Below are 23,856 nucleotides of genomic sequence, written 5' to 3' on the forward strand. Positions count from 1 at the left end.
AGTGATAGTCTGTTTCTGTGTCACCATGTGCATAATGGAGTCTGGCCTTTGTCTTAGGAGATAATTGAATTACTTCATTAATTATCTCCAGGGCAGGGAGGAGCAAACCAAGATGCATGGTGGGAAGGTATTGTGGCTGTATGTACTAATCTGATACATGTCTGTCTGCTGTTTCAGTCTTCCATCTGGTCCCCTAGGGGAGTGTCCACCAGGTGGGAGACCTGCATAAATACAGGGGCAGGTAGCCCTGAATAAACAGACCACTGCTTGACCTTCAACACGGAGCCTTGTCTCGTTCTTGGGGGGATTCACTGTATGCTGATAGGGACTGACTGCCAGGAGTGTAAGCCGCTTGGGAGCTTTTCCTGTTCGTCTGCTAGCAGCAATTCGTGAGGTTCCAGTTCGGGAGTTTGGAGTGCTACCTTATTCCCTTGTATGCAGTTCGGGAGTTTGGTGCATTCACCTATATCCAATTCGTGAGTTTTGGTGCTTTTACAGTAGCTGTGCCTTTTTGTGAAAAGGGGATTATCGCCTAAACGGATTTTTCCCCTTTTATGCTGAAACGGTCCGTAACAAGAGATTTTTGCCAGAGGCTCAAGGAAGCAAGGTGAATGGTTAGAGTTAGGACCCACCTAGGGGGGTCTGCCTTGATGTGGCAGGTGGGCTCAATCCTCTCATGGCCATTGGAGGTAACTAAAAGCCCTCCATTTGTTTTAAAAATACATAGGGATAAAGGATAGAGCGCAAGTAACATGTTTTTCTTTGGTTTTTACTATGTATTGGGACTGATGTGTACTGTAGTCATTGCAGCCGCCCAGTAGTGATGGGAGTTGAGCGCAGGACTTTTCTTTCTGCATTTGTATCCAATTTTTGTATTACTCAGCCTTGTTACAATGCAGCCGCCCATCCCATGTGTTCCCTATTAAGGGTTAATAATGTATAGGGGTGTATATAAAAAAAATACCCCTTTCTGTCTCATTAGAGATTTTTGCCAGAGGCTCAAGGAAGCAAGGTGAATGGTTAGAGTTAGGACCCACCTAGGGGGGTCTGCCTTGATGTGGCAGGTGGGCTCAATCCTCTCATGGCCATTGGAGGTAACTAAAAGCCCTCCATTTGTTTTAAAAATACATAGGGATAAAGGATAGAGCGCAAGTAACATGTTTTTCTTTGGTTTTTACTATGTATTGGGGCTGATGTGTACTGTAGTCATTGCAGCCGCCCAGTAGTGATGGGAGTTGAGCGCAGGACTTTTCTTTCTGCATTTGTATACATCAAACATAAACACTTCCAAAAATCAGCCAAATCCCTCCAGTGGATCAAAAGTTATATGGAAGTCCTTTATGACCGACTGCAAGCAAAATTTCCTGCCCAAAACAGTTCCATAGATTTGGGCTGTGCGGTCGGTCATCTTCGAACGGAGCTGCAAGTTCAGTATGGAAGAAGGTAAGGGTCAGCGGTCAGCGGTGTTCGTGTATTTGCGCATCTGATTTTAGTTCCACAGAATCTTTAGCATACACCGCTGACCACGTTCGAATGAACAAAGATGGCGGCCGCCACGTGTTCGACTGTCGAATGGCGGCCACCCAGCGGTCGGCAATTAACCTGCAGTAACCTGACAGCCTGGGAGGTAAATTGCCTGCACACTTTAACTTCTGGGAGGTCTGCCTGTGTGGTACTTGGTTCAGTAAGCCCTATTTACTGAACCAAGTGGGAGAGGCAAGTTATTTTACAGGTCTGGGGACATAGTCTTAAAGGGGTATTGTTCACCAAAGTCACAATATGTCGTTATATATACGTTATATATATACGTTATACGTTACCTATTAGTCATCTGTGTGACACAATTCTACGTTCTGGATCAACTAGTAATCCTGACAGGAAGTCTTGATAGCAAGTGTCAAAAAACTACTTCTCCAAGGTGTCATAGAAGAGGTACCTCTTTCAGAAAGAAACAAAGGCACCTATCCAAAAGTGTTCTTGGCCCCAATATCCAATAGGAAATGGAGACTGATTACAGATCTGAAAAACATCAACGTATTTCTGAAACGCCCATCATTTAAGATGGAATCTATATCCACTATTAGTCCCAACAACAACAGAGGGGATTGGCTAAAGTCTATAGACCTGAGGGATGCATATTACTACGTTCCCATCTACCCTCTCCATCACAAGTTCCTCCGATTTCACATATTAGGACAGCATTTCCAATTCAGAGGCCTTCCTCAGAGGCTTAACCCCTTAAGGACACATGACATGTGTGACATGTCATGATTCCCTTTTATTCCAGAAGTTTGGTCCTTAAGGGGTTAAAGGGAAACTCCAGTGCCAGGAAAACAATCCGTTTTCCTGGCACTGGAGGGTCCCTCTCCCTCCCCCCCCCCCAATCCCCGGTTGCTGAAGGGGTGAAAACCCCTTCAGTGACTTACCAGAGGCAGCGACAGGTCCCACGTCGCTGCTTCCTCCTCCCCCACCGCTCCTCCTTCTGCTTACGTCGGCCGGTGGGCGAGACTGATCTCGCCCGCCGGCCGAGGAGACCTAATGCGCATGCGCGGCAGTGCCGCGCATGCGCATTAGCGCACCCCATAGGAAAGCATTGAAAATGAATTTCAATGCTTCCCTATGGGGAATAGAGCGACGCTGGAGGTCCTCACACAGCGTGAGGACGTCCAGCGACGCTCTAGCACAGAAAACCTGTGCTATAGAGCAGGAAGTTTCCTCTAGTGGCTGTCTAATAGACAGCCACTAGGGGAGGACTTAACCCTCCAAGGTAGTTATTGCAGTTTAAAAAAAAAAACTGCAATAATTACACTTGCAGGGTTAAGGGTAGTGGGAGTTGGCACCCAGACCACTCCAATGAGCAGAAGTGGTCTGGGTGCCTGGAGTGTCCCTTTAAGCCTTGCCCCAAGCACATCAAAGACAACAAGGGCTAGTCATATTTCACTATCTAGACGACATGCTAATAGTTGCTCTATCCCTTCAGGAAGCCACTTGTCACACTATACAAGCCCTGAACTGTCTAATAGAACACGGTTGGATTATCAACAAGGAGAAGAGTTCTCTAAATCCTTCCCAACACACAACATTCCTGGGTGCCTACATAAACACCAAAGAAGCAAAGGTCTTTCTATCACAAGAGAGGATGAGCAGACTGGAAAACAAGATTCTCTCGGTCCTCCCCCAATCTTTTTTAATAGCCATAACAGCCATAACAGTACATGAGCATTCTGGGATCACTAACTCCAACCATTGTGCTCAATGGAACTCAAGAACAATCCAATTAAATTTCCCTTATCAGTTCAACAACTATCGCAGCAACTGGAATCAAATGATTCAAATTCCACAAATAGCAAAAGATCAGTTGGTATGGTGGCTACCGCAAGACAACCTACAGAGTGATTTTCCCTTAGAAGATCTGCATTGGCAAATTGTCACCACGAATGCGAGCATGACAGATTGGGGTGCTCACACAGAATCTACATGGATTCAATGCACTTGGAACCCATCAGAAAGGTAACTTCACTCAAACCTGAGGGAATTGAGGACCATATACGTTGCACTACGGAGACTCCATGGGGCTCTCAAGAGCCCTTAGATAACCATATGGACGGACAACAGAGCATTGGCTGGATACATAAATCACCAAGGAGGCACAAGAAGCAAACTTCTCTTACGAGAAATTACTCCACTGATGTCCTGGGCACAAGTTCATATCAAGGGGATGAAAGCAGTTTACCTCCCAGGGACAGAAAATATTTTGGCAGATTTTCTCAGCAGAACTCAAATACTACCAGGCAAGTGGAGCTTGAACCCCAGTGTGTTTCAGGCTCTGGCAAAGAGGTGGGGCATATACTAGGTAGATCTAATTGCCAACATGCTCAGGTGACAAGCTACTTTTCATTTTCCAATAACCCTCTTGCTTTGGGTCAAGATGCCCTTTCCCATCCTCAGAACTTTATCCTGGGGTATGTATTCCCTGCCCTGCCTCTGATTCCTTGGGTACTGAGAAAAATCTAGAAAGAAAGTGATAGCCATTATCCCGATATGGCCAAGGAGATCTCGGTATTCCCTTCTCCTGAGAATGTCTGTGACCCATTCTTGGTTACTTCCAATATCCCGGACCTTCTCATCCAGGGTTCAGAAACTCAACCCAACCCAGCCAAGCTGGAATCTGGGGGCCTAGCTAATGAAAAGGGGTCCTTCCTTAACCAGGGCCTATCCGAAGCAGTGCTTAATTCACTCCTGAAGGCAAGGAAACAGTCAACATCAGCCTACTGTTACAGAATTTGGGAAACCTTTCAAAAATAGGCAGCGGCAAAGGCTTTTGATTCTCTACACCCTACTCACCTCCATGTTCTGGAATTTCTACAGGCAGGCCTGGACAGAGCTCTCAGGCTCAACACTTTGAAGGTGCAGTCCTCAGTCCTATCGGCCCTTTGTAATACCTCCATGGTCTTCTCACACTCTCATCTCAAGGTTCTTTAAGGAAGCATTAAACTTGCGCCCTCCAGCCAGAAACACAGCACCTCCATGGAATCTACCTATGGTCCTAAACACTTTAACTGAATATCCCTATACACCTCTGCAGGATATCTCCATTCAATGCCTCACTCATAAAACAATGTTCCTGGTGGCAGTCTCCACAGCCAATTTTGGAACTCCAGGCATTCTCTAGTGATGAGTCACACACTCATATTTTTCATGTTTAAGTGACCCTAAGACCTAGTGAAGACTTCCTTCCTAAAGTCATTTCTAGATTTCATCTTCTCCAGGAAGTGGTTCTCCCTTCCTTCTGTTCTTCCCTGTCTTCTCCCGGGGAAGAGCGACTCCATGAACGCAATGTGAGAGAACTTCTCATTAAGTACCTGTTACTTCTGACTTCAGAAAAAAACTAAAAAATAATTTGACCTTCCTTCTGGCCTTTGAAAGGGTGAAGCAGCCTCTTCCTCTACCTTAAGGAGATGGATAGCTTCTGTCATAACAGACTCCTACCTTCAGAACAAGCTGACTCCTCTGGCCAAGATTAGAGCTCACTCTACCAGATCCCTGGCTACATCTTGGGCTAATTGGGCAGAGGTTCCTCCAGATGACATCTGCAGTGCAGCTACTTGGTCCACTCCAACAATCTTTTATTAAGCACTACAAACTGGACCTTCACTCTAAGTCTACTTCCTTTGGGAGAGGAGTCCTATCTGCAGTTAACATGCATAATACAAATGATACATAGTTTGCAGCAATATGAGTCTGTGTCTATTCAATTTGTCTTCCCTCCCTTTTAAGGGTTTCAGCTTGGGTACTACCCATTAGTGATGCTGCCATTGCTTTGCTGCTGAAGGTTTCAGTAAAGAAGGTAAAGCAAATAAGAAGTCTTGACTTACAATTATTGTAATATAAATTTTATAGAACACGAGAGAAAGGATTCCAAACATTTATACTGTACTTGTTTATTGTACTTATATAGTTACATAGTTACATAGCTGAAAAGAAACTTGCGTCCATCAAGTTCAGCCTTCCTCACATTTGTTTTTTTGCTGTTGATCCAAAAGATTTCCATTTCTTTACATTTGGTTATTTTCTGTCTTTCATTCTGCTTACAAGTCATTCATATCCCGGTGACTACAACCATGTGATCTCAGCAAATCTTGGAGGATAGGATCAGCCACTGCCATCATTACGTGGAAACAAAGACAAAAAGCTTTTCCATTGCACCTGTGCAGACCTGGAGCCCCAGATCAGAGAAATCTATGGGAAATTGGGAAATAAAAAAAAAACAGTAATTTCATTCCTCACGCTAGGGTTGGACCCAGGGTAAATAAATAATTAAAAAGCAGCAAAAATGCTTCAATGGTTGAGTTTAAATACGTTACAGTGTTAGAACATTGGAAGGTATGGAATTGGGACTAGTGTCACCACAACGCCCACAATGTGTGCCAGCTTCGCATGCCATACCCCCCCCCCCACAGGGCATATCATGTGGCAGCAATCTGTGCCAGCCAGCCCACCCCCCCACAGGACAGATCATGTGGCAGCAATATGTGCCAGCCCCCCTCCGGGCAGATCATGTGGCAGCAATCTGTGCCAGCCCCCTCAGGGCAGATCACATGGCAGCAATCTGTGCCAGCCCCCTCAAGGAAGATTTTTTGGCAGCAATCTGTGCCAGCCCCCACAGGGCATATCACATGGCAGCAATCTGTGCCAGCCCCCCTCAGGGCAGATCACATGGCAGCAATCTGTGCCAGCCCCCCTCAGGGCAGATCATGTGGCAGCAATCTGTGCCAACCTCCCTCAGGGCAGATCAAGTGGTAGCAATCTGTGCCAGCCCCCCTCAGGGCAGATCATGTGGCAGCAATCTGCGCCAGCCTCCCTCAGGGCAGATCAAGTGGCAGCAATCTGTGCCAGCCCCCTCAGGGCAGATCACATGGCAGAAATCTGTGCCAGTCCCACTCAGGGAAGATTTTGTGGCAGCAATCTGTGCCATGTCCCAGTGGTGCCCTCGGCTGGCTGGAGTTATTTCCCTGGAGTCAATAGATCTAGAACCCCTTGAAAAGGGTTTTAGACACTCAGACACTTTAGTCACTCAGGGTACACTCACACACCAACACAGCTTTTATGAATTTTAGAACTTTTGGCCTAAAACATTATTATTATTATTATTTATAATTAAACATTTTGCAGTGTTAGAGCATGATATTTTCCACCTAGGTTTTGCAGTTTTTAATATTATTTAAACAAATTATCTACAGAATTAATCAATTCCAAATTGAAAATGAAGGGTATTCACACCACTTAGGTCATCACTGAGCAAATATTAAATATATCAGCAAAGGGTTAAATGAAAGGACAAAAGATCATCCTCTCTGCTAAAACGAACACTATATAGCTAGCAATTCACACACATGTGCCCTTCCCCTCCCCCCCACCGGTGAGGGCTTGAAAGGTGAGTATAACTCATTGCGCCGCAGCGCCGGTCTCCACCGCCCCTTTGGCTGCTATTTTCAGTGTAGGGAGTGCGCTAACCAAAACAATCCGATTAAAAAGTCACATTTATTGCGGCTGTTTGAGTTAGGAAGACTGCATGTTTACCCTGTAATGTAAACAGAATGGCAATGTTTAACCCCTTAAGGACCTAACTTCTGGAATAAAAGGGAATCATGACATGTCACACATGTCATGTGTCCTTAAGGGGTTAAAGGACCACTCTAGGCACCCAGACCACTTCAGCTTAATGAAGTGGTCTGGGTACCAGGTCCTTCTAGGGTTAACCCATTTTTTCATAAACATAGCAGTTTCAGAGAAACTGCTATGTTTGTGAATGGGTTAAGCCTTCCCCTATTTCCTCTAGTGGCTGTCTCATTGACAGCCGCTAGAGGCGCTTGCGTGATTCTCACTGTGAAAATCACAGTGAGAGCACGCAAGCGTCCATAGGAAAGCATTATGAATGCTTTCCTATGTGACCGGCTGAATGCGCGCGCAGCTCTTGCCGCGCGTGCGCATTCAGCCGACGGGGAGGAGAAGAGGAGGATTGGAGGAGGAGAGCTCTCCGCCCACCGCTGGAAAAAGGTAAGTTTTTACCCTTTTCCCCTTTCCAGAGCCGGGCAGGAGGGGGTCCCTGAGGGTGGGGGCACCCTCAGGGCACTCTAGTGCCAGGAAAACGAGTATGTTTTCCTGGCACTAGAGTGGTCCTTTAAGTCTCAAGGCTAATGTGGCTCAGTCAGCTCTGTATCAAAAATGAGTCTTTCACAAATCATTGTGAAACAATCATTGATAGTGATGTCGCGAACACGAAATTTTCGGTTTGCGAACAGCGAACGGGAACTTCTGCAAACCGAAAATTGGACAGGCGAATTTTAAAACCCACAGGGACTGTTTCTGGCCACAAAAGTGATGGAAAAGTTGTTTGAAGGGGACTAACACATTGACTGTGGCATGCCGGAGGGGGATCCATGGCAAAACTCCCATGGAAAATTACACAGTTGATGCAGTTGAGTATGGTTTTAATCCATAAAGGGCAGAAATCACCTAACATTCCTAAATCGCAATGAATATGGATTGACACCTGACATATGACATATTGACACCTTGACATATGGATTGACACCTGTCCTCAGAGCCCCTGATGTACACGGACACAGAGCAGAATAGGGACTGTTCCCCTTACATAGGGTCACTTGGCAGGTATGGATTAACACCTGTCCTCAAAGCCCCTGATACACACTGACACAGAGCAGAATAGAGACTGTTCCCCCTACATAGGGTCACTTGGCAGGTATGGATTGACACCTGTCCTCAAAGCCCCTGATACACACTGACACAGAGCAGAATAGAGACTGTTCCCCGTCCTCAGAGACCATGATACACACTGACACAGAGCAGAATAGAGACCGTGGGTCTAGTAGCGTGGACACCCAGCGCAGGTCGTTCTCCTTCAGCCTTTTTATACGAGGGTCCCTCAACAGGCACGACAGCATGAAAGACCACATTTGCACAAGGTTGGATGCCGAGCTACTCATTTCCCATTCCTCCTCCTCACACAGAGTAGAATAGAGACTGTTCCCCGTCCTCAGAGACCATGATACACACTGACACAGAGCAGAATAGAGACTGTTCCCCGTCCTCAAAGCCCCTGATACACATTGACACAGAGCAGAATAGAGACTGTTCCCCCTACATAGGGTCACTTGGCAGATATGGATTGACACCTGTCCTCAAAGCCCCTGATACACACTGACACAGAGCAGAATAGAGACTGTTCCCCGTCCTCAGAGACCATGATACACACTGACACAGAGCAGAATAGAGACCGGGGGTCTAGTAGCGTGGACACCCAGCACAGGTCGTTCTCCTTCAGCCTTTTTATACGAGGGTCCCTCAACAGGCACGACAGCATGAAAGACCACATTTGCACAAGGTTGGATGCCGAGCTACTCATTTCCCGTTCCTCCTCCTCACACAGAGTAGAATAGAAACTGTTCGCCATCCTCAGAGACCATGATACACACTGACACAGAGCAGAATAGAGACTGTTCCCCTTCCTCAAAGCCCCTGATACAAACTGACAAAGAGCAGAATAGAGACTGTTCCCCCTACATAGGGTCACTTGGCAGATATGGATTGACACCTGTCCTCAAAGCCCCTGATACACACTGACACAGAGTAGAATAGAGACTGTTCACCGTCCTCAGAGACCATGATACACACTGACACAGAGCAGAATAGAGACTGTTCCCCGTCCTCAAAGCCCCTGATACACACTGACAAAGAGCAGAATAGAGACTGTTCCCCCTACATAGGGTCACTTGGCAGATATGGATTGACACCTGTCCTCAAAGCCCCTGATACACACTGACACAGAGTAGAATAGAGACTGTTCACCGTCCTCAGAGACCATGATACACACTGACACAGAGCAGAATAGAGACTGTTCCCCGTCCTCAAAGCCCCTGATACACACTGACAAAGAGCAGAATAGAGACTGTTCCCCCTACATAGGGTCACTTGGTAGATATGGATTGACACCTGTTCTCAAAGCCCCTGATACACACTGACACAGAGCAGAATAGAGACTGTTCCCCCTACATAGGGTCACTTGGCAGGTATGGATTGACACCTGTCCTCAAAGCCCCTGATACACACTGACACAGAGCAGAATAGAGACTGTTCCCCGTCCTCAAAGCACCTGATACACACTGACAAAGAGCAGAATAGAGACTGTTCCCCCTACATAGGTTAACTTGGCAGATATGGATTGACACCTGTCCTCAAAGCCCCTGATACACACTGACACAGAGCAGAATAGAGACTGTTCCCCCTACATAGGGTCACTTGGCAGATATGGATTGACACCTGTCCTCAAAGCCCTTGATACACACTGACACAGAGCAGAATAGAGACTGTTCCCCCTACATAGGGTCATTTGGCAGATATGGATTGACACCTGTCCTCAAAACCCCTGATACACACTGACACAGAGCAGAATAGGGACTGTTCCCCCTACATAGGGTCACTTGGCAGATATGGATTGACTCCTGTCCTCAAAGCCCCTGATACACACTGACACAGAGTAGAATAGAGACTGTTCCCCGTCCTCAGTGACCATGATACACACTGACACAGAGCAGAATAGAGACTGTTCCCCGTCCTCAAAGCCCCTGATACACACTGACAAAGAGCAGAATAGAGACTGTTCCCCTACATAGGGTCACTTGGCAGATATGGATTGACACCTGTTCTCAAAGCCCCTGATACACACTGACACAGAGCAGAATAGAGACTGTTCCCCCTACATAGGGTCACTTGGCAGGTATGGATTGACACCTGTCCTCAAAGCCCCTGATACACACTGACACAGAGCAGAATAGAGACTGTTCCCCATCCTCAAAGCACCTGATACACACTGACAAAGAGCAGAATAGAGACTGTTCCCCCTACATAGGTTAACTTGGCAGATATGATTTGACACCTGTCCTCAAAGCCCCTGATACACACTGACACAGAGCAGAATAGAGACTGTTCCCCCTACATAGGGTCACTTGGCAGATATGGATTGACACCTGTCCTCAAAGCCCTTGATACACACTGACAAAGAGCAGAATAGAGACTGTTCCCCCTACATAGGGTCATTTGGCAGATATGGATTGACACCTGTCCTCAAAACCCCTGATACACACTGACACAGAGCAGAATAGGGACTGTTCCCCCTACATAGGGTCACTTGGCAGATATGGATTGACACCTGTCCTCAAAGCCCCTGATACACACTGACACAGAGTAGAATAGAGACTGTTCCCCGTCCTCAGTGACCATGATACACACTGACACAGAGCAGAATAGAGACTGTTCGCCGTCCTCAAAGCCCCTGATACACACTGACAAAGAGCAGAATAGAGACTGTTCCCCTACATAGGGTCACTTGGCAGATATGGATTGACACCTGTTCTCAAAGCCCCTGATACACACTGACACAGAGCAGAATAGAGACTGTTCCCCCTACATAGGGTCACTTGGCAGGTATGGATTGACACCTGTCCTCAAAGCCCCTGATACACACTGACACAGAGCAGAATAGAGACTGTTCCCCATCCTCAAAGCACCTGATACACACTGACAAAGAGCAGAATAGAGACTGTTCCCCCTACATAGGTTAATTTGGCAGATATGGATTGACACCTGTCCTCAAAGCCCTTGATACACACTGACAAAGAGCAGAATAGAGACTGTTCCCCCTACATAGGGTCACTTGGCAGATATGGATTGACACCTGTCCTCAAAGCCCCTGATACACACTGACAAAGAGCAGAATAGAGACTGTTCCCCGTCCTCAAAGCCCCTGATACACACTGGCACAGAGCAGAATAGAGACTGCTCACCCTACATAGGGTCACTTGGCAGATATGGATTGACACCTGTCCTCAAAGCCGCTTAAAGACAACTAACTGCTATTCAATCTATAACAGTGAAGAAAGGTTTTTGGTTTTAAATGCACAAAATTGTGACACCAGATATGAGTGGCAATGTGCACTGGTAGGGTTCTGCAGGGCACACGCTGAAGGAAGGCCTGAAACACCCGCTTTAAGGACACTGACTGCTATTAGCTTACACTGGAAACCTTTTTTCTTTGTAAAAGCATGCTATAGAGACACCAAATATGAGTGGCAACTGTCAAAGTACGCTGGCAGGGTTCTGCAGGGCATACGCTGAAGGCCTGAAACACCCGCTTTAAGGAACCTGACTGCTATTAGCTTACACTGGAAATCTGTTTTTCTTTGTAAAAGCACGCTATAGAGACACCAGATATGAGTGGCAACTGTCAAAGTACGCTGGCAGGGTTCTGCAGGGCACGCGCTGAAGGAAGGCCTGACACACCCGCTTTATGGACACTGACTGCTATTAGCTTACACTGGAAAACTGTTTTTCTTTGTAAAAGCACGCTATAGAGACACCAGATATGAGTGGCAACTGTCAAAGTACGCTGGCAGGGTTCTGCAGGGCATACGCTGAAGGCCTGAAACACCCGCTTTAAGGAACCTGACTGCTATTAGCTTACACTGGAAATCTGTTTTTCTTTGTAAAAGCACGCTATAGAGACACCAGATATGAGTGGCAACTGTCAAAGTACGCTGGCAGGGTTCTGCAGGGCACACGCTGAAGGAAGGCCTGAAACACCCGCTTTAAGGACACTGACTGCTATTAGCTTACACTGTAAAACTGTTTTTCTTTGTAAAAGCACGCTATAGAGACACCAGATATGAGTGGCAACTGTCAAAGTACGCTGGCAGGGTTCTGCAGGGCATACGCTGAAGGCCTGAAACACCCGCTTTAAGGAACCTGACTGCTATTAGCTTACACTGGAAATCTGTTTTTCTTTGTAAAAGCACGCTACAGAGACACCAGATATGAGTGACAACTGTCAAAGTACGCTGGCAGGGTTCTGCAGGGCACACGCTGAAGGAAGGCCTCACACACCCGCTTTAAGGACACTGACTGCTATTAGCTTACACTGGAAAACTGTTTTTCTTTGTAAAAGCACGCTACAGAGACACCAGATATGAGTGGTGGCACTGGGCAAATGGGCACAGTATGCACTGAGCCTGACACAGAAGCTGGCAGACAACTAACTGCTCTTCAATCTATTACAGTGAAAAAAGTTTTTGGGTTTTAAATGCACGCTATAGAGACACCAGATATGAGTGGCAAATTACACTTGCTGAGGTTGGCAGAGCACACGCTGAAGGCCTGACACCCAGACGCTTGCAGACAACTAACTGCTATTAGCTTACAGTGAAACACTTTTTTTGTTTTTAAAGGCACGCTATAGTCACACCAGATATGAGTGGTGGCACTGGGCAAATGGGCACAGTATCCACTGAGCCTGACACAGAAGCTGGCAGACAACTAACTGCTCTTCAATCTATTACAGTGAAAAAAGTTTTTTGGTTTTTAAATGTCAAGCTTAAGCTATTGTGACACCAGATATCAGTGGTGTCACTGGGCAAATGGGCACAGTATCCACTGAGCCTGACACAGAAGCTGGCAGACAACTAACTGCTCTTCAATCTATTACAGTGGGAAAACTAATTTATTTTTAAATGTCAAGCTTAAGCTATTGTGACAACAGATATGAGTGGTGGCACTGGGCAAATGGGCACAGTATCCACTGAGCCTGACACAGAAGCTGGCAGGCAACTGCAATTACATTACACAGAAAAAAAAAAAAAAAAGCAGACTGATGTTCTAGCCCTAAAAAGGGCTTTTTGGGGTGCTGTTCTTACAGCAGAGATCAGATGAGTCCTTCAGGACTGTAGTGGACACTGAATACCCTAGCCTAGCTATCAATTTCCCTATCTAATGAACAGCAGCTACACTTTCCCTCCTCTCAGTAAGCATGCAGCTTCAGAATGAATCTAAAATGGATGCTGGGAGGGAGGTGGGAGGGTGTGGAAGGGAGGGTCTGCTGCTAATTTGCTGGAATGTGTCTGCTGACCGTGAGGCACAGGGGCAAAGTTTGCTCAATGATGACAAATAGGGGGCGGATCAAACCGCCCATGTGTTCGCCCGCGGTGGCGAACGCGAACACGCTATGTTCGCCAGGAACTATTCGCCAGCGAACAGTTCGGTACATCACTACTCATTGACTGTTAGAATTTCATTAGTATTCCAAACCAGTGAAGAGACATACTGAGACAAAGTAGGGACTGGTTCTTACATTAAACACGTCTCCAATAAAAGTATTGCAAGATTCTCCTACAATGTGTGAAGTATGATCACTGGTTATTATCAGACAGACAATACAGGAAAGGAAACATTCTAATTCTAGAGACAGGACCACAAGGACTTAGACACTCTGGGTGTAGAACCTGCCTATCATGTTACATAATGACCAGGAATTATCACAATACAACGCTTTCTACATTACTCTCTGGGGACTCATCCTCATTTCTTTTTAGGTTTTCTATCCGTTCACTCCCTTTATCTTACTGTGTTTTTACTGGGATTTTGCCTCCTGCTGCTTGTTATTATAACTGGAATCTCCACACACCGTGAGTATTAATAGGGTACATGGTTGGGTATGTGAGTATTAATGGGTTACATGGCTGGGTATGTGAGTATTAATGGTGCACATGGCTGGGTATGTGAGTATTAACAAGGGGCGATGCTGAGGTATGAGAGTAATAATGGGAAATATAGCTGCAGTATGTGAGTATTAATGGGATACATGGCTGGAGTATGTGATTATTAACATGGTACATGGCTGGGGTATCTGAGTATTAATGGGTAATATAGCTGGAGTATGTGAGTATTAATGGGATACATTGCTGGAGTATGTGATTATTAACGGCGGCATGGCTAGGATATATATAGTATTAACAGGGCACATTACGGGGGTATGTCAGTTTTAATGGGGCACATGGCTGGGTATGTGAGTATTAACATGTTACATGGCTGGAGTATGTGAGTATTAATGTGGGTATAGCTAGGGAATGTGACTAATAACAGTATACATGGCTGTGTATGTGAGTATTAATGGGGCGATGCTGGGGTATATGAGTATTCGAAAGGAAGAATTTATTTGAGAAATGTTACTGCTCTTACAGCCAGTATCTCTCGCCATATGTTAAATCTCACCATTTTTGACATCTTGTTTGTCTGCCAGTGTCGTCAGTATCCCAGCACCGTGATGACACCGTTTCCCACTTCAGTCAGCTGAAAGAGGTCCATCAAGCCTTGAATTCCACTCTAACCAAAAACATTGCCCTGAAAGACAAAGCCACCCAGGTGATGGAAGACATTCTAAGAACAACCCAGGAGGAGCTGCAGCGAACCAAAAACCTGCTAAATAAAAGCCAAGAACAAGTGAAAATAATGGAAGAACGGTTCAGTCTGTCAATGGAAGGGCAACGCAAACTTCAAGTCACCTCAACCTCCTGTCAAAGTAACCTGGACTTCACAACAAATAAATTACATGAAATCGAGCAGCAGAAAGCCAGGTAACATCTCAAAAAGATTCATAAACTAATGGACAGACGGATAGACAAAACAGACAAGAAGACAAAGTTCATTGTGAGCACACCCAGAACATGTATTTTGCAGGAAAGTTGCTGGCATAGTGACCAGCATTTATACATAAAACAGATTAAAAATATATTGATGTTCCTTAACATGTATTATGTATACATTTTAGTCACATGTTCAGAAATAATCACCCCTAAATCCCTTTCGTCGGATGTTTGATAGAGTCCTAACCTCAACATCTGAGGAAAGTGATTTAGGGGTGATTATTTCTGATGACTTAAAGGTAGGCAGACAATGTAATAGAGCAGCAGGAAATGCTAGCAGAATGCTTGGTTGTATAGGGAGAGGTATTAGCAGTAGAAAGTGCTCATGCCATTGTACAGAACACTGGTGAGACCTCACTTGGAGTATTGTACGCAGTACTGGAGACCGTATCTCCACAAGGATATTGATACTTTAGAGAGAGTTCAGAGAAGGGCTACTAAACTGATTCATGGATTGCAGGATAAAACTTACCAGGAAAGGTTAAAGGATCTTAACATGTATAGCTTGGAGGAAAGACGAGACAGGGGGGATATGATAGAAACATTTAAATACATAAAGGGAATCAACACAGTAAAGGAGGAGACTATATTTAAAAGAAGAAAAACTACCACAAGAGGACAAAGTCTTAAATTAGAGGGACAAAGGATTAAAAATAATATCAGGAAGTATTACTTTACTGAGAGGGTAGTGGATGCATGGAATAGCCTTCCAGCTGAAGTGGTAGAGGTTAACACAGTAAAGGAGTTTAAGCATGCGTGGGATAGGCATAAGGCTATCCTAACTATAAGATAAGGCCAGGGACTAATGAAAGTATTTAGAAAATTGGGCAGACTAGATGGGCCGAATGGTTCTTATCACCTCACTTGGAGTATTGTACGCAGTACTGAAGACCATATCTCCAGAAGGATATTGATACTTTAGAGAGCGTTCAGAGAAGGGCTACTAAACTGGTTCATGGATTGCAGGATAAAACTTACAAGGAAAGATTAAAGGAACTTAACATGTATAGCTTGGAGAAAAGATGAGACAGAGGGATATGATCGAACGTATTTAAAAAAAAAATTGGCCAGACTAGATGGGCCGAATGCTTCTTATCTGCCGTCACATTCTATGTTTCTATGTTTATGGGTGTGCCCCAATTCCCTTTTGTCTTTACTATGTAAATTTGAAATCCATGACAGGTTCCTTTTGGGTTGGGCACCCAGCCCAGCCCATCAGCTTCAGAGGCCCCTTTGGAGGTGGCCACAGGAAGGTATATGTTTGAGGAGGTTTTAGAAATGATATCTTTAATGATAAGGAGCATTCTCCCCTGAGCTCTCTCTGCTCAGCAAACAAACTGTCTAATGGATGCCACAGGCTGACCTTTTATGACAATTCCCCATGCAAGGGACCTTGTGGGGCACAGGGTGACAAAGCTGTTACACCAATCAACATGTTTTTACAATTTTACAACACTCTTTTACAGTTGAAACTCCCTCTTCTGTGCTTGGGGATATAATTGAATCCAGAGCTGGGCTTATCTAACTCAATTATCTCCCTGCACAAAAAGTACAATATTTGACTGGTACCCCGAAAGTACTCCTAAACAACATGGCATTCACTGTGTTTAACCACGAGCCTGTGTGGCCAATTAGCAGCACACTTCACTTGAGGGTGGTCTGGAGGTTCGGTGGATTTTATTTAGATGAACCAACAGACGAAATACATGGAGCACAAAGTAATAAACGAATGGGACAAGGCGAACAAGGAATAGTTATACTCGGGCAAAATCTCTGGTTTTGTCACACACAGACATACTGTTACACACACCAACAAAACATGCAGATACAGGCACACAGATACACATACTCACACATACAGATACACACACTGACACACATACAGATGTACAGACATACAGATACACACACACACACACTGACACAAATGCAGATGCTCAGACATACAGATACACACACTGACACCCTTACACCTGCATAGACATACATATAAAAACGGACACATACAGATACATATACACACATTGACACATACACAGATACAGACATACAGATACACACACTGACACACACATGCAGATAAAGAGAAATGTAGATACACAGACTTACAGATTCAGACACTCACACAGACATACATACAGATTCCGACACTCATACATACATACATATATACATACTGTAACGGAACCCCCAGGTATACAAAGGGTTAAAGCCGTTTAGTATGTTGCCTTTCCGAATGCCAAGGCAGCTATGAACACTCCAATCAGCCGAACAGGAAAAACTATACAAATAAATCTCCCCAAGTTCGAGAAAAGGCTCCGTATTGAGGGTCAGCAGGAATCTGGTTTAATGTTTTCTACCTGCCCGGTATTTATGCAGGTCTTCCACCAGGTGGACACTCCCATAGGGGACCTGGTGGAAAACTGTGACAATAATAATACAGTAGCCAATCACAAGGTTGCAGACATAAACACTTCCCTTTAGTTGTAAGGGACCCTCCTCTCTATCCTGGAGATAATTGGGAAGTAATTCAATTATCTCCGAGGATAGAGGCAAAACTCCATTTTATACCTGGCAGAAAAAACACATAAAAATATATAACATGAAAACTACCGAATGCACTATGTACAATTAACGTATCCCCAGATAGCTTAGATCTGAGCGCACATTATTAACGAATGGCGCTCAGATCACATACATACAGTTCAATCGCCATGGAGCCAAAGTCTTTCACATAGCCTTTGGTTATACCAATGGGCTCCATGGCATGGCTATCTGGGGTAAGTCCATTCGTGCAGAAAAGTACCGAACAGACCGGCGTTCGTATGATGGAGAAATAGAAGAAGGGAGGTCGGCGGCTTCAGCGGTGTTCGTGCAAAATACTATCCGTTTTTAGTTCCATGAAAGCGTCGACGAACAACGCTGGGCATTCGTATGTCCAATATGGCCGCCGCCTCATGTTCGTTATACGAACGACGACCACCCAGCCTACATTCGACAATTAAGAGGTTTCTGCAGTTAACCACAATGTTCTAATGAGGCCAAGAGGTTAACCAGCAGCACACTTCCATGCTGGGTGGCCGTCTGTTCGGCAGTTCATTCAGTAAAATGAAGAATAAACGTACGGGCTGTACAGGCAAAGAACTAGCCAAACAAACAGATGAACCAAGGAGAAATAAAGCAGTTTAAAAAACAGAGAGGTCTGTCACACATACATACAGATTCACACACCCACACAGATTCAGACACTCACACATACATACAGATTCAGACACATACATTCAGATCCAGACACTCACACAGACATACAGATTCAGACACTCATACATACACAGACATACAGATTCAGACACTCACACATACATACAGATTCAGACATAGAAACATAGAAACATAGAATGTGATGGCAGATAAGAACCAATCGTCCCATCTAGTCTGCCCAATTTTCTAAATACTTTCATTAGTCCCTGGCCTTATCTTATAGTTAGGATAGCCTTATGCCTATCCCACGCATGCTTAAACTCCTTTACTGTGTTAACCTCTACCACTTCAGCTGGAAGGCTATTCCATGCATCCACCACCCTCTCAGTAAAGTAATACTTCCTGATATTATTTGTAAACCTTTGTCCCTCTAATTTAAGACTATGTCCTCTTGTTGTGGACACACACATACATACAGATTTAGACACTCACTCATACACACAGATTCAGACACCCACACATACATACAGATTCAGATACCCACACAGATTCAGACACTCACACATACATACAGATTTAGACACCCACACAGATTCAGACACTCACACATAAATACAGATTCAGACACCCACACAGATTCAGACACTCACACATACATACAGATTCAGACACATACACATACATACAAATTCAGACACATACATACAGATTCAGACACCCACACAGATTCAGACACTCACACATACATACAGATTTAGACACCCACACAGATTCAGACACTCACACATACATACAGATTCAGACACCCACACAGATTCAGACACTCACACATACATACAGATTCAGACACATACAAACAAATTCAGACACATACATACAGATTCAGACACCCACACAGATTCAGACACATACATACAGATTCAGACACTCATCCATACATACAGATTTACTCATACATACAGATTCAGACGCTCACACATACATACAGATTCAGACACACACATACATACAGATTTAGACACTCACTCATACACACAGATTCAGACACCCACACATACATACAGATTTAGACACCCACACAGATTCAGACGCATACACATACATACAGATTCAGACACCCACACAGATTCAGACGCATACACATACATACAGATTCAGACACTCACACATACACATACAGGCTAAGATTTTAGCCACCCTCCAGGTCCTAAATTTTGCAGCAGGAGGGTGACTTCCATGGCTGGGGGTGTTAGGAGTTGTGATTCCTACTTCCTCTCCCGGTCCGGACCCCACATCTCCGGTCGACAACCCCCTGCCTCTTGTGAGGCTCAGAGTAAGTCAGCTGGGAGGAAGTGACAGGTTCTCACTTCCTCCCAGCTTTCCAGGAGGCTTATAGGGCACCCGTTCGTGCAATTAAAGCACCAGAATGCACGACTGGGCCCCTCATGGCATATGTCCATCGGGTGGTCCTAAGTGCATGGGCCATCCGATGGACTGGTGGTTCCCAACCCGTGCGGTGAGGCTGCACGGACAGGTCCACCATTACCGTTTTAGGTTCGCATACCCCCGGGGCACTGAATTGTACCCTTGGTGGCACTCGTACCACAGGTTGGGAACCGCTGGTATAGATGATCCCTTCAAATGGTGCATGTCATAACTGCAAGGTCAAATAGCATTGTGTTCATTGTACATTTTTTAATTTCTGTGTTTTTTTTTTTTTTTTTACTGGTTTTGTTTCGATTCTAGACAGATTGTGTAACATACGAAACTTAATTTTTCTTGGACTAGACCATATGAAAATTACATCAATATTGCTGTGACAACTCAATAAAAATATATAATATATAATAACATAATTACATATTAATAAATGGGTGGGAAAGGCAACAATTAACATAAAACATCTCTCCTGCTTGCAGAAATAGCAATATGCAAGTCTACATGAATATGCAAATTAACCAGACTTGCTATTCAGGTAGTGCATATTGCTTTTGCTACCAACACTACAGAGGCTTAATAGCCAAATCCACCTAGTTGGTAGCAATCCTTAGCAGTACAGGAGAGGAGGCAAAACATTTAACAGTATACACACACACACATTATAAACAATTACATTACACACACCCTGCACCTATAATGGGTACAGGGTGACTAAAACATAAGAAAAATCCAGCAATCGTCACAAGGTTAGACTATGGTATATGGAAGTAAGGGTTACGGGCTGAATATATATCTGGGGGTTGTTGTAGTGGTGTTATGGTTACCTTACAGTTGTTAAAGAAAGGTTTGCTAGTAAGGGATATGGTGGGATAATGGGAGATATACCGGTAGTTAAAATTTAGACTACAGTAATGGGAGTTTGGGTTAATAACAGGGTTAATCTATAGTTATATGAGTTAAAGAAAGAAGCTGGGATTAGGATGAAGTAATATGAGTTATGGCTAGAGTTATGGTAAAATGAGAGCGAATGGCCTTAGGGCTAGCCTGGAGTTATGGGAGTTGGAGTAGGAGGTAGGGTTAGGCTGGCATTATGGCGTTATGGGAGATCCCATAGGAGGATAGCAGTAGGATTTATGGGAGTTAGAGTTGGATGTTACGGTTTGGCTGGAGTTCTGGTTAACACAAAGAAAAATACTAACCGCATGACTACCTACCTTCTAAACAGTAGAGGGGCAGTGCCAGTGCAAGGATTTTTGACTACACAGGCGAAGATGCATTTTGCCGCCCCTCCTCCCCTTCCCCAAAAATGCATCTTCACCTGTGTGTCATGTAACCCCCTTTTGAATTTCTTACCCCCTTCAGTGTTTTATATCCTATCATTCGAATATCTTACTCCCTTTTCATCCTTTGTGTGTCTTACACCTGCTTTGCTGTGTATTATCTCCTCGTGTGTCTCTTACAACGCACTTGGGTATTTTTTTTACTTACTCCAGCCCCTTTGTCTGTCTATTTATTCTCCCCAACACCTTTGTGTGGCTCTTTCTCCCCAACACATTTGTGCATCTTTCTCCTCCTCATACCCTTTGTACGTCTTTTTCTCCCCACAAACCTTCTGTCTGTCTATTTGTCCCTCCTCAGCCCCTCTGTGTGTCTTTTTGCCTCCCCCTGTGTGTCTTTATCCCCACTTAGCCTCTCTGAGTTTCTCTTTGTTTCCTGCACCTTTCCTGCGCCTTTTAATGTCCCCCTCCCCATATTCCTTTCATTGTCCCACCTCCCGTCCTGTGTCTTTCAATGTCCCCCACCTTTTATTGTCTCCCCTCCTGTAACTCTGATTGTCCCCCCACCTGTAACTCTTATTGTCCCCCCTACTGTAACTCTTTTTGTTCCTCACCTCCCCTTCTGTAACTCTTCTTGCCCCCCTCTTGTAACTCTTATTGCCACCCCTTCTGTAACTCTTATTCCCCCCTCCCATAACTCTTCTTGTCCCCGCTTCTGTAACTTTTATTATCCCACCTCCTGTACCTCTTATTCCCCCATAACTCTTCTTGTCCCCCCCTCCTGTAACTCTTATTCCCACCTCCCATAACTCTTCTTGTCCCCCCTCTCCTCTAACTTTTATTGTCCCCCACTCCCCTCCTACCTTTCATTGTGCCCCCTTCTTCTCTCTCCATGTAGCATGGTTGAGCAGGTGGTACACGGTGGAGGATCCTGTTTCCTGTCCCGGTCTGACAGGAAGAAGTTTGTTGCATCTCCTGTCAGACCAGGAAGACCGTGGTCTGCCCGCTCGGCCACTCTACATGCAATTACCGGCAGGAGGGGAGCACTATGCAGGTTGCTCTCTTCCTACCGGTCACCGGAGGATCGCACCCCCTGGCCGATGCGCCCTAAGACTGTCTCTTGTTCCGCCTTATGGTAGCGCCGGCCCTGTAGAGCCCATTGTTGTACATAGCGGGGAATGTGGTGCGACTAAAAGAAAGAGACTACCCACTTATCCCCCCAATAACGACAGACAATGCATATTGGATGAAACAGGCCACAGCATTTATTAAAACTTACAACTGTAGGACACATCTGAACGTTACTCTTTTCCTTTAATTCAAATATAAATAAACACATAAATATATATACATACCATAATTAACATATAAATTAACACTTATTGCCCTACAGCCTTCAACTTAAATAACTGTCCTTGCCAACGAACTTAACCAGGTGCCTATGCACCAAAAACTTTACCCACTGATGTCTCGCCTCCCCCCTCGTCCAAACCAAATTCCCATCATCTTAAATGCTCTAACTACCAGTCGGCTCTTAGCTCGGTGGGCACGTCCAATTCGGTAACTTGAAAGTTTACCTTACAGAGCAGGGGAGGTTGACATTCCTGACATTCCATCTGCTCCCCAACCCTGTTGGCAAGGACACGCTCCCCGCTAGCTGTGACGAAACAAAAAACATAAATTAGGGTGGGTGGGAAGTTGTTTGCTGGCCAGAATCCAAACAGGCACTGAGATAAGATGATCCCTGCCCCACTACAAACACTCCCCTAAACACATACAGCCAATCACTAGCACCATCCCCACACTCAGACATGTGTCCTTGTCCGTTTAGCTGTGCTGACTCCCCAGGGCCTGAATAAGTTCATCAAATTAATGAAACTTCATAGACAAACCAAAAGAAGCATATAAGTAGAAGAGCATATATTGTAACAGAGTAAAACGAGTTATCCTGACTCAAACTTTGATAGCCAAAAAATGATTTAAAAAAAGAGGACGGAAGCCTGCTAAATGTTTAACTTGTAAGTTGCTCAAAAAACTCAGATACAGTGAGATCCAAACTCCCAAACTAAGACTTCAGTACACCTTAAGAGAGTGGATTTACCTATATACCTATAGTGTAAGAGACACAAAGAACCAACAAAAGCTGAAACTCTCTGTAGTGAAACTAGCAATAAAGAAGCAGTAAGTCTCCTTATAGTTGGCACAAGGGTCTCCCAAAGTAACTATTTCTTCTAAATAAACCTACTAAATATATTCATAACGCTATTAAAATAAATAAACAAATGCCACCCATCGTGAAACCGTGAGAACATAAAAAACAAAAAACGCAGGTGTAACGCACGTTTCGATGCTCCATCACGCATCTTCGTCAGAGGCAGACTGTCTAACTATGGATGGCACTTGTTTGTTGTTCTCTAGGTATATTCGTGCAAGCACCCTCACACTAAGATAGTCTTGTTGTAGCGGAACTGCATTATTAAAATCAATATCTTCGCTGGTAGAATTATAAAACATCCAAGAGAAGTGCGGTTCAGCAGTACAATCACAATTTCCCAATAACCGGATGATACACAGTTTTGGGAGTCAACTGATTTTTATTGAGCCGAAGCTGGCTTTTATGTAACTCCCCATGCAAGGGGTTTCTTTAATTACATTCCTGGGGTTTTCCCTTGGTGGACCTTGTTGGGGACATGGGACAAAGTAACATTTCCCAGACTCCTCCTGTACATGGGAGATAATTGAGTAAGGACAACTCTTTAATTACAATTCGAGTTGAGCGGACACCTGGATGTTCGGGTTCGGCGGGTTTGGCCGAACTTTGAAAAAAAGTCTGGGTTCGGGCTCGAACATGACCCCAACGCCGAACCCGAACCCCATTGAAGTGAATG

General features: G+C 44.8%; 1 protein-coding gene across 1 annotated transcript in view; it reads left to right on the top strand.

Moving 5' to 3' along the window:
• Positions 1 to 23,856, top strand: part of LOC134612346 (B-cell differentiation antigen CD72-like) — a 66,077-nt gene that overhangs the window by 17,216 nt on the left and 25,005 nt on the right. Inside the window, exons 3-4 of the mRNA XM_063456683.1 lie at positions 13,941 to 14,033; positions 14,648 to 14,981. Coding sequence (XP_063312753.1) covers positions 13,941 to 14,033; positions 14,648 to 14,981 — 427 coding nt within the window. The remainder of the gene's footprint in view (positions 1 to 13,940; positions 14,034 to 14,647; positions 14,982 to 23,856) is intronic.

The sequence above is a fragment of the Pelobates fuscus genome, chromosome 5 (assembly GCF_036172605.1).
Source record: "Pelobates fuscus isolate aPelFus1 chromosome 5, aPelFus1.pri, whole genome shotgun sequence".
Lineage (NCBI taxonomy): Eukaryota > Metazoa > Chordata > Amphibia > Anura > Pelobatidae > Pelobates > Pelobates fuscus.